This window comes from Tachypleus tridentatus, chromosome 12 (genome assembly GCF_004210375.1).
Source record: "Tachypleus tridentatus isolate NWPU-2018 chromosome 12, ASM421037v1, whole genome shotgun sequence".
NCBI classification, from domain to species: domain Eukaryota; kingdom Metazoa; phylum Arthropoda; class Merostomata; order Xiphosura; family Limulidae; genus Tachypleus; species Tachypleus tridentatus.
Genome location: NC_134836.1, coordinates 85,839,587 through 85,852,258, shown reverse-complemented (window position 1 = coordinate 85,852,258; position 12,672 = coordinate 85,839,587). Strand labels below are relative to the sequence as shown.

General features: G+C 33.8%; 1 protein-coding gene across 1 annotated transcript in view; it reads right to left on the bottom strand.

Annotated features, from left to right (window-relative positions):
- Positions 1-12,672, bottom strand: part of LOC143235457 (epithelial sodium channel subunit gamma-like) — a 45,741-nt gene that overhangs the window by 14,008 nt on the left and 19,061 nt on the right. Inside the window, exons 4-7 of the mRNA XM_076473651.1 lie at positions 9,952-10,026; positions 7,433-7,495; positions 6,969-7,183; positions 5,471-5,589 (exon numbers count right to left, since the gene is read on the bottom strand). Of these exons, the coding sequence (XP_076329766.1) occupies positions 5,471-5,589; positions 6,969-7,183; positions 7,433-7,495; positions 9,952-10,026 (472 nt within the window). The remainder of the gene's footprint in view (positions 1-5,470; positions 5,590-6,968; positions 7,184-7,432; positions 7,496-9,951; positions 10,027-12,672) is intronic.

The window sequence follows — 12,672 nt, the reverse complement described above, 5'->3', positions numbered from 1 at the left end:
TTGGAGAAACAAGTAGAAAATGGAAACCAGATTCAAAGAACATAAAAGTCACCTTCACACGTTTTCGAACACTGCAAGTCAAATAAACACAACATAACCATAGAAAACACTCAAATACTAAATAAAGAAACAAACATAAACAAACGTAAAATTAAAGAAGCCTTACTTATACAACAACTTAAACCCAAAATAAACCAATATAAAGGAACGCCTTTATACCTATATTAATATAATAAATAAAATTATATATTCAAACATCTAATACCGCCCTCTACATTTCGACACACAGTTACACAACCCCTTTCAAACATGTGGTCAGCTTCCGGTCAGTTACCTCTTTCTTTGTGAACCTGACGATGACCGAAGAAGGTCGAAACGTTGTTCGCTCTTCTATGTAAAGTGTTTTCTCAGCCCAAACGAGCCGTTTTGCATATAATTTCTCAACAAGTGGGTTTCTCGTCATCACTGATTATTGTTTCATCGCGGCGACTGTACGAGAAGTGTAAGTTTTGTGTTTTTCTCAGTGTATTTGTACTTACCTGTTACCTGTTACCATTATGTCTGAACTAGCATACCGTACACCACTATTAACAGTACACGCTCACACGATCGTTAAGAAACTAAGGAATTTAAACCAACGAATTATTAATAGAAGAAATGACATTTATTTTATTCAACAATGTAGAAAAGAACAACTAACCCCTAATTTTGTAAAGGTAAAACTTTCAAAAAATTTTAATACATACACAAACATTATTCAAAATTTACAGAAAAACTACTGAAAGCCATGTTGAACACAAAATATAAAGAACTACATGACTTACAAAACAAAAAATGAATCTAGACCATCAACTGGCATGCTGCATTAAACCAGAGATTTACGGACTTATACAACGAAACATAAACCAAATCAATACTAAAAAACGACAGAGACAAAAGATCTGCCACAACAAAAAACTAGAAAAACTAAGATGCAAACAACAGAAAAGACACCAAAACGACAAACCGTTGACTAACCTCATAATTAACAGATCCGACCGTCAATTAAACACAGACGAGATACATCTACTTAACAAAGGACTCAACTTCGCTATAGCACCTAGGCACATTCCAACCATAGAAATCAAAACATGTTTAGAAGACCTAGCCAGGAGACTTGTGATACTTTCTACAGAGAACAAAAAACAAGGAAATAACCAAAAACAACCAACAGAAAGAAGACAACTTAGATAATTTTATTGACATCCAACAGCCAACCTTCCCAGGTAAAATTACAAATTTATATTTTCCAGAAACACCTAAAAACAACATCTTAAACGATTTTTCAAAGAATTTTCTCACAAAACCATCAACATAATTTCACAAAACAGAAAACTGAAAAACAACCTTACAAAAATAGACATTAATTGCATAAAAACCTAAAACAAGACAAAAACATAAAAATTCTAAAAGCAGATAAAGGTAACGCTATAGTCATAATGAACACGAATGAATACATCCAAAAATGAATAACATCCTATCAGACACGAACAAATTTAAACCTATACACACAAATCCAACAAAGACACACGAGACGCAACTGAACAAATTACTACTACAAATGAAAAAAGCCAACACAATTTCACAAACACTTTATTCCTACCTACGTAAAACCGACTCACGCACACCACAAATATACGGCATCCCCAAACCTCATAAACCAGATTGTCCATTACGACCAATAATGTCCACATATGAATCGTTTAATTACAACCTTGGTAAATACATAGCATGGGCATTCTCCAAATATGTAACATCAGCCAGCTCATTTATCAAAGACTCTTTTAATTTCAAGTCTAATCTAAATCAACTTAATCATAAAGCCTTAATGGCCAGTTTCGATGTTATATCCCTCTTTACAGAAGTTCCAACCACTGAAGCCTGCAAGATAGCCTTAGAACTCTATATCCGAGACCCTAACCCAACTATAGAAATTCTCAGTAACCAGTTATCAACCCTCATAGAATTCACCACGATAAAGACAAACTTCATGTTCAACAACCAAAACTATATACAAACAAACGGCCTAAGCATGGGCAACCCAGTATCACCAGTTCTAGCCAATATTTTATGACACAAGTTGAAACACAAGCAATTAACACAGCATTACATCCACCACTATACTGGTATAGATATGTAGATGACACGGTTGCGGATTCAAATCTACAGAACACATACTTAATTTTTTCAATCACATTAACTCTATACATCCCAACATCAACTTCACATGTGAACAGGAAGAAAACAATCAAATATCATTTCTTAACCTCAAAATTACAAGAACTGATACACAATTTCAAACAGAAATCCACCGAAAAATCACCCATACTGGACTATACATTCCTTGGGACTCAGCACATGAAACAAAACAAAAACTCAACATACTAAGAAACCAAATAAACACAGCCATAAAACTATGCTCACCAGATAAAATTAACGATGAATTAGACAAAATAAAACAATACTTCACCAACATCAATAAGTTTCCTCCACAAACCGTAGAAAACATTATACGCACACACCTAGACAGAAAGCAAAATCAACCAACTAAAGTAAATACAGCTCACGAATCAAAAAACCACGAAACCATATACTGCTGTATACCATATATTCCCGACATCAGCAAACAAATAACCAACATTTGGCAAAATTAGTAACAAAATATGACATTCCAATTAATACCAAATTTATTCAAAACCCGGCACAAAACTGAGGTCTATACTATGTAAAACTACACTGACAAACACCACACCAACATTGTTTATAAAATACAATGTGATAACTGCCACGACTTCTATATTGAGAAACAAGTAGAAAATGGAAACCAGATTCAAAGAACATAAAAGTCACCTTCACACGTTTTCGAACACTGCAAGTCAAATAAACACAACATAACCATAGAAAACACTCAAATACTAAATAAAGAAACAAACATAAACAAACGTAAAATTAAAGAAGCCTTACTTATACAACAACTTAAACCCAAAATAAACCAATATAAAGGAACGCCTTTATACCTATATTAATATAATAAATAAAATTATATATTCAAACATCTAATACCGCCCTCTACATTTCGACACACAGTTACACAACACCTTTCAAACATGTGGTCAGCTTCCGGTCAGTTACCTCTTTCTTTGTGAACCTGACGATGACCGAAGAAGGTCGAAACGTTGTTCGCTCTTCTATGTAAAGTGTTTTCTCAGCCCAAACGAGCCGTTTTTGCATATAATTTCTCAACAAGTGGGTTTCTCGTCATCACTGATTAATAGTCTTCATTATTTGTAGAAAAAACTACGTTTGATGAACTTTTGTTCAGACACCACAACAACACCACATATATCTATAAAACACATAATTTATTCTAAAGTTATTTCCACTTAGATCAAACCATAATCCAAGTCTGTGGAAAAAATTAGATTTCAAAGTTTTCATTGACACTAAAAATTTGACATCACTAATATTAAACCTGAGTTCGCTTATTCCTTATATTTATGGGCTTACCGTTATAAGGGCTGAAATATGCGAACAAACGGACACAAACGTAGCTTGAAGAAAGTTTTGCATCATTCTTATCTCCTTCATTTTTTAAAAAAGTCAATTTTTTCGCTGAACGGTTAATAACAATTTTAACTAAAAAGATTTTTTATTAACTTGAAAATCAGAAATTTTGTTCCTTCAAACTCACAGGAACTCTAAGAACTCTAAAATGATAAAAATGCAAAATATCATTCAATTCAACTTTTTGGTCGATATTATTTGAAGTTCTCTTATATAAAGTTTTATTTTAAAATCATACCTTTTTAATAAAATTTCTTAACCTCAAACACATTTTTGAAAATATTTTTAGAGACAAATAAACAAACACATGTTTAAATATAATAATTTCCAACAACAATATGAATTATATCACTTTTATGCGTTTTATCAACCTATTGTTACAAAAGTGTTATTGTTTTACATTATTGGTGAAATTCATAATATGAATTGTAACAATTTTTACGTGATTTCTTAAAACATCCCCCAGGTAGACCAGTTGTAAGTTTACTGATTTACCACTCTTAAATCAGGGGCTCCATTTCTCTTGGTGGACACAGCAGGGAGTCAGGTGTAGCTTTGCTACATATAAACACACACAAATTCATTTAAAACTAAAAGTTTCATAACAACATGTTTTTATAAAAAAATTGTATATGCTCTTTTTACAATGTGTATATAGAACAATAACAGTTTTGTAGCAACAGGTTTTTAAAAAAAACTACGGATTAAAACCTAAGCTCTTCTTCAGCCCTTGATTTAACAATCACTTTGTCAGCTAGTCAAACTACTCAAAAACGTTATTTAATTTCTATAGTGCATACTGGTGTATATAAGTCATATTAACACTAGAAATAGACGACTTTATAACACGCTATTTTATATATATATAGACTCATCGTTTTGCTTTACAACTTATTCAGAAGCGTTTACTGAAACACAAACAGTATATATGTGGTTTCGATGTCAAATTATTTGAAGTAAAATATTCCTTTATTTTTTTCTTTACATAATACCTATAATGGTATTTTCTTTATTTTTTGTGTTTTAGTGAACGCTCTTGATGAAGCTGTAAAGCAAAACGTTGAGTGTCTAATTAAAAACAAAAACAGTATTTGGTGTTATAAGGTCCTTTACCTTTATTTATGGTATTAATACTCAAACACGGAATTTAAAATCACAGACAATACACAGAAACTTACGTAAGCACCATAAATATGTGGTTTGGATGTAAACGTATTTGAAGAAAAATATTCTTTTACTATTTTTCTCTACGTAATACCTATCATTGCATTTTCCTTATTTTCTTATATACAGGGTGTTCGGAAAGTCATTGTGCACTTATATATTTATTAACAGACAAAACTGCACAGTGACTTTTCGAACACCCTGTAGAAGCTATAGATTTATATTCTATATTCATTATAATTTTACGTATTTAAAAACTTTAATACCAGATGTCTGTTATTGTTACGAGTGTTGTGTTGCTTAAATATCTATTGTAAACACAGTTTTATCGCCCAGCACCGGTAAGCGGGCTAAAAGCTTGTAAATTAAAAAAAAAATTGTTTTAACGTAGAAAAAAGTCCGCATACAGTAAAATACTACCCACGTGCACACCATCCGAATTCCCTTAGTATATATGTGGAAAGTTTCAGGTTTTTAGGTTCTTTCCTCTCGGAGTTACGGCGCTTACTAGCTGATACATAAACACAAATAGAGGCTGTTTTATTAGTGTATATGTTGAAGTGACAGTAATTCGTTATCAATCCGAACACTTATATAACTCATAAAACGGCAAATTTGAAGACTTACTATTTTCGTTCCTTAAAGTAGACATAACTATGACACTTACGAACAAAACATATAAACTTAATCAAGCCTTACTCACCGTACTTTGGTCCTGTAAATCCTGATACCTCGACTACTTTTTGTTTTCGATTATTATCTTCATGAAAATTAAAAGTGTAACAGTTGCCGTATGATGAGTAGAACACTTCTGTAAATAAACTTTTGAAAATAAAACCCTGTATTAAAAATTTTGTTTATAAAAGGATACGTGCAATTTATTTTTCAATACAAGTAATTATTTCATTAAGCTAAACAAGCGTTGCACTATATAGAGCTGTTTATTTATTTAATCCATTACAATATTGAAGGTAGCACCGAATTTAATGTGCATACAAAATTAGTGAATTGGATAAATTAAGCGAATAAATTAATTAAGAATATTTACTTTAAAGTATAAACCTTAAATCACTAAAGTAGTAACAGAGGTTCTTCACGTACTATGTTTCTATCACTATGAGATTGGGTTGTGTTTCGAAAATATAAGCAACGTTTAGGCATAATTATACTGTTTTATTTTTAACTAAGCACTCTGTAAAATACAAAAATAACTTCACAGATTAACGCTAGTTAGCACGCTTGCTAGTGACTTTTAAAAGGTTTAACTAAAAATATATTACATGACGCTCAAGTTCACGTTTTACAAAACCATTGCGTGACGAGAGAAGTGTTTGAATTTCTTGGAGTTAAACTACGATTATAGTTTTATATGCAGTACTTTGTCCATATAATTAATGGTACTCGATCTTTATGCCTTAGAAAGTTCTGACACAAATAATACTTTGCTACAATGTACGCTGTTTCACATTCTACAGGCTCATATACTTTCTATCACACATTCAATAAACCTCTTCCCACGACCTTTTATATTGCCACGTGCCTAACCCGGAGAGACATCACATTCTGTCAAGCAATGACAGATTTAAAGATACTGTGGAACGATCATGGATATTGTAGTAAATTACAAGCAACGTAGCTTAGAAAAGAAGCATCACTGGTGTGTTGTCCTTGTTCGTAGTAACATCATTAGCTATAAAGTCACCGTTTTCGAAGTAATCCATTCACTATTATAGGTTGAATGACCAATCATTCGTATATCTAGCCACGTCATAGAATTCCAGAAGCTGATTTGTGAATGGCATTATTTTATAACAGTGGTTTAGTCTTTTCATAACTAAAATATTACACATTTCAACTGTTTTAATTCTTTAAAAAACTAAAATATTCGCTTTCTTTTAATGATTTTTCTTGAGTTAATGATAAAATACGCTTCAGGCGATGTAAAAAGCACAGACATTTTGAAGGAATGACTGTTGAAAACTTTGAAATATAATTTTGTATTATAAGTCGGGAGTAGCATTTCATTACTTTTAGTTTGTTATGAACAACAAAGTTCCTGAATTGTTAAGTGTTAAACCTCTTGCTTTATAATGATTTTCTAAAAATCTTGTTGCTGTCTCTTATGGAGCTTAAAAGCAATAAGCCTTCGAACACCCTATGTACTAGATAATATAATAAATAAATTCTTTAAAAAGTCAAACCTGCTATTTTTGCAGTCTTTCCCTTGAAACAAACACGATAAGATAAGATTTTCCCAGGTCTGGCTCAACTCTTTGGCTCTTTCTGAGTTCATTCGTTGTAAGTTAAACAGAAACGAGTTCAAAGAATCAGTCAACGCCCACAATGGACTTTTACCATCTTCGTTAAATTTAAACTTCTTCATAATAGAGCTAGTACAAGTAGAGAGCTGGTCTTTCTGTAAGTACATGTGCCAATTTGATAAGAAAAAAACTGATGGAACGTTTACTTTTAATGAATGCTAGTTACTTTTAAATTATTAACTAGTTTTCATTATACTATGTCTATTAGTTGAAATAAATTAAATTAATCCTGCTTTATTTCGTTATCATATTTGAGGGTACAAAAATACGACACCAACAATTTGCGTCGTATTGTAAAACAGTAACCGACTGTTGCACGACAATGAAGAGAACACGAAACCTACCAAATTGTTTGCAAGACTTTCAAGCACCTTTAATCCGTCAGGGGTCAGGAGACAGGCAGGATTCTGTGGGACGCACACACAAAAAAGAAAGTGCTATTACTTCGTTTATTTGTCCTTATTAAGAATCAAAGCTCATTTTAAAGAACACATAGTGCTTGTACGCATTGAAGTAATATTAACTTTCAAATTTATTTCAACAAACTCTTCATCTCATATATTTAAAATTGTTTTGAATTTCGCGCAAAGCTACTCAAGGGCTATCTGCACTATATATTTAAAAACTAATATAATCTAATAAGTTGAATTGGAAACATCATTACAACCATAATTAGATCGGCCTGGTGTTTTAACGAGCCGGGCTGAGGCTCTAAGAGTGTTCTATCTACCACGGACTCATTGAAGATCTCTTTCTTTGATTATATATCACTGGAGGACAGAAGTTTATTCCAACATGCTGAAATATTTATCATTTTGAAAAGTACTGTATCAGTGGGTGTATAATATTTCCTGGTCTGACAAAAATCTTATGGAAACATCGCGGTGTTACCATACGAAGTATTAACACATGATAAGGTCAACCTATGAGCATTCTGTAAGTCACTAGATGAACAATAACAGTTGCTAGAAACATACGCACTTACACAAAATAGACAGCAAATTCAGTGTGTTTCTCTTACTTTAGGGTGCACACAATAGTTTTGTCAATCAATAAAAGGTTTGTTCTATGTGTTCTAATTTGTGCTTAAACACTAAAAATCGGGTTTTTATACCTACGATGGTCAGAACAGAGAGAGCTATTTCTGCTTAACATTGAACAAACTATTCAGTACGTTGAATAATATATTGTCTGTTAAACATAGTTTTTGTGATCTCAGTTTTTAAATTAGATAATAATTAAGTATATTAGCTAAATGTTATAGTGGCTTTGCATAGCCAAGTGTTAAGGCGCTCGACTCGTAATGTGAGGGTCGCAGGTTCGGAGCCCGGTCACAACTAACATGATCGTCTTTTCAGTCGTGGGGGCGTTATAATTTGGCAGTTAATCCCACTATTATTTGGTAAAGAGTAGCCCAAAGGTTGGCGGTGGGTAGTGATGACTAACTGCCTTCTTTTTTGCTAAATTAGGGACGACTAGCGCAGATAGCCCTCACGTAGCTTTGTGCGAAATTTAAAGAAACAAACAAATAAACACAGGTATAGTTTTACTATTCGATCAAAAACAAAACAAAATAATTAAGGAGACTTTAAGTTTTATTGCCAAACTATTTAAAATATTACTATTCTAAACACTATGGGCCCGGCATGGCCAAGTGTGTTAAGGCGATCGACTCGTAATCCGAGGGTCGCGGGTTCGAATCCCGGTCGCACCAAACATGCTCGCCCTTTCAGCCGTGGGGCGTTATAATGTGACGGTCAATCCCGCTATTAGTTGGTAAAAGAATAGCTCAAGAGTTGACGGTGGATGGTGATGACTAGCTGCCTTCCCTCTAGTCTTACACCGCTAAATTAAGGACGGCTAGCGCAGATAGCCCTCGAATCGCTTTGCGCGAAATTCAAAACAAACAAACAAACAAACAAAACACCATGAGTTGAAAAAGAAGCCTAACCCTAGAGGAAATTTCGAATCAATCTCAAACACTATTCAACACATCCGCATGTTAAAAAAAAGGAAACCCTTGCGCTTTCGACAGGTGGATCTGTCTTTATGAGGGGCAACGGAAGAACCAACCTGCAGAAAGAACACAAAACTTATATTTCTTTCATCAGGAAACTTTTCAACTTTTTCGATATTACTTGTCTTTCGCTATCACACGTGAACATTGCATAGAAATCTATTAACCATGGAAAAATAATCTTGCAATAAAGCGGAGTAAGATTATAAACATCAATTACCAATGTTTGTGGTTCTCTGATTGAACAGTAAGATTTTAAAACGTTCAGGCCCTCAAACTTGCAGAGCGTATTTTCTCAGTACTGGAACTCAAAACGGAACATTTATATTCACACTCCGGGCACGCTAACCAATAGGTCAAGCTCGACTCCTCTTGAAAATAACCTATTTATGGATTGTATTCTCAAGACGGCTGGCATGGGTATTAGCACTTTAAGTAAAATACAGTACTAATACCCCTATCTTGAGAATAGATTCTTACTTTAAGTGGAATAATGAAGTACTTATAGATTGCATGTCGTATCTCTTGTATAATCTGTACACTTGGCAACTTCTTTCCTTTTAATGATTTTTATTTTGTCGGATGTTTAATTCTAGTGTAGACTATATGTCTATTTGCTATGGGATAGCAATCATAAAAATTTTCACCAAACAATACTTCTGTCAAGATAAATGTTTAATACTTGTCTGTATATTCGAAACAGTTATACGAATAAAAACTTACAATCTACGTATATGTTATAAATATTTATTACCTTTGTATTTACTCTGAGGTTTTTAGTTGTCTGATGTGCTTTATATCTACTTATATTTATATTTTAATAGATCAATAAAGCTTTGTGCATACCTTCATTGATGATATTATATCTTTCAGAAGATTTGTCAGTTCTTCCGGAACCTCGGTACTTCCAAAACTACATCCCTGATATATTTAAAACGGATTTAAATTATTAGCTAATAAATGGGTTGAAATTAAGATACATGTTTTTATCAATTGAATACTACATACAGATTACTTTTACCTTAAAAACTACGTAGTTTATCTGAAATATTGTTGGAATCTCATAACACAGCTAGTGATTAATAATAGTATTTTATAAACATTTTAATTATGATTTGGTATTATGCTAATATTGACTATTTTCTTAAAACAAGTGGATACAAGAGCTAAAACCTTTTCTTTTATAAGAGACCCAATTTAAACTTTGTTACGAACTTCACAAGTTTCAGTCAAATCGAACTTAACCTTCTCTAGAGGTACAGGTCAAATATTATGTAAGCACGTTTGTAGACTTACATTTACAAATTTATTGAATTATTATTTTATGACTGTATGAAAACAAGTTTGGCATCAAAATATAATTCAAACTTGAGTATTATACATTAACTAATTTTTAATTTAAATGTCAATATAAAATCATACCTAAATATCGATTAGGTGTGTTTTTCATATTGACATTTGGACATCACAAACTGTGGTTAAAACTTAATGTTTGTGATGTCCAAATACAAAGTATATAGTTTCTTACAAATAAGAAAATCAAATTAACGATATTGAAAATATAAAATATCAACTAAAATTTTCTTTCTTTTCTATTTTCTGAGGTATTATTGTTTTTAATGAATCAATCAAGGTGGCTCTGGTCACCTCTTCCATTTTTGAAATTACTCGCTCACACGCAACTACTCAGAGTAACCCCCACGTGGTTTTCTCAGTCTCAACATAGTGTTACGCAGGAAAGCATTCCTTTACATGGGAACTAAAGTGAATGGTTAAATGGCAATGGAGCTCGAAATATCGGAAGTTCAGTGCTGCCCTCTATATACGAACATTTTTTATGAATATCATAAGGCTTGTGCTCCCTCCCCTTCGCTGGAATTAATATATTCCAACGTGTCGCTCTTGCAAATCATCATGCGTCATTAATCAACCAGTAGTAGCAGAGCGTGCTCATATTATTCCCTCTATACTTCTCTGTAAAACCTTCACTGAACTACACCGAGCCACGAGTAACATCCATCCTTTCAACTTTTGTAGCCCATTTATCTCGACCAGAGCCTTCAATACCACCTCTTTACGTTTCCCTTCCTTTGATCTACCATCCCTTACCTACTCCCTCTAATCTCGACACTTTGTTCAGTTGTGGTCATTGTCAATGTATCATCTGTTGTCAACTGTACCGGTGGCTACCTAGTTGGTTTAGGGACTGTGGAGTATGAGTGGTGGATTTTCTTGCTCGCTGGCTACTATTTATCGAGAATCAATGGGTGGCAAAGGTTTTTTCAGAGGGACTGACTCTCAGATTTCGTTTCCTGCTTCTGTTCCCTTCTCCTATCGACACTGTGACTCCCCATAGTCTGTCAGAATTTGTTCAGAATTTGCTTTTGCAGTAGACTATTGAATCGCTTCACCAGCTCTTTGAGATATTTTACTGCTATCTTTTTGTGGTATCTAAGAAACCCGGGAAATGGTGACTAGTGATCGATTTGTCATACCTCAGTTATTTCACTGCATTTTCCAAGTTCACTTTGGGGTCCTTTTTCATCTTGATATCGGTGTTTTTGTTAGTTTTGGTTTGCTTTTGTGATTTTTGTGCAAAGCTACACAAGGGCTATCTGTGCTAGTTGTCCCTAATTTAGTAGTGTAAAACTAGAGAGAAGGCAGCTAGTCATCACCACCTACACCCAACTGTTGGGCTACTCTTTTACTAAAGAATAATAGGAGGACCATCACATAATAACGCTCTCACGGCTGAAAGGGCGAGCATATTTGGTGTGACGCGGATTCGAACCTGCCGGGTCTGTTTTCAATGGGATTGTGGATGACAAAAATAAATGTCTCAAATGTCCCTTTTCACATCCTGATAGCCTGCAATTTCAAATTTATCTTTGGTTCGTTCGTTTCGGGGTGGTTTAACAGTGTATTTCTCTCCCCCTTTGGACTTGTTTCAGCTTCGTTTGTGTTTTGTCACGTCGTTCTAGCCTTTGCTCATCATATTCATATCCTGGGGCTGTAATTTTACCATTAAATGGAAGACTGGTTTCTTCTAGCAAAAGTCGACCAATAACATTTGCCAACTCCTTTCTGAGGCAGCTTGAGTGGTCTGGCTGATAAAATTGGAGAATTCGATTCTTTGGCGCACCCAACATGTGATGTATTTGGGGGTTTCCTTCAACAATAATATTAGTCAAGGTTTGTCTTCTTCATTATGCCTCACTTTCATGAAACTTTTACTTCACCATGTCTTCTCAGCTTGGTCACTTAATACTTGAGAAGTTGTGTCGTTTTTGGGAATGTGATCTTCCATATAAGGTCTCTGCAGTGGACACTTCACGAATGATGAAACTTTGCATGGAACTTCCTTTCTGCTACCATTTCCTGTCCTCCTTTTCTGATATATTTTGTGGTGGCTTGACATAGCTCATACGTTAATGGGTGTTCCACTTCCTCCCCTGTGTTCAGATCTCCGTAGACACTTCCTTTCAGGAAGTGGGTTAATTATCACAAAGCCTCGGACCATTGACCTGTAGATGAATTCGTCTTCTTTTGAACTTCTGACAGTTAATA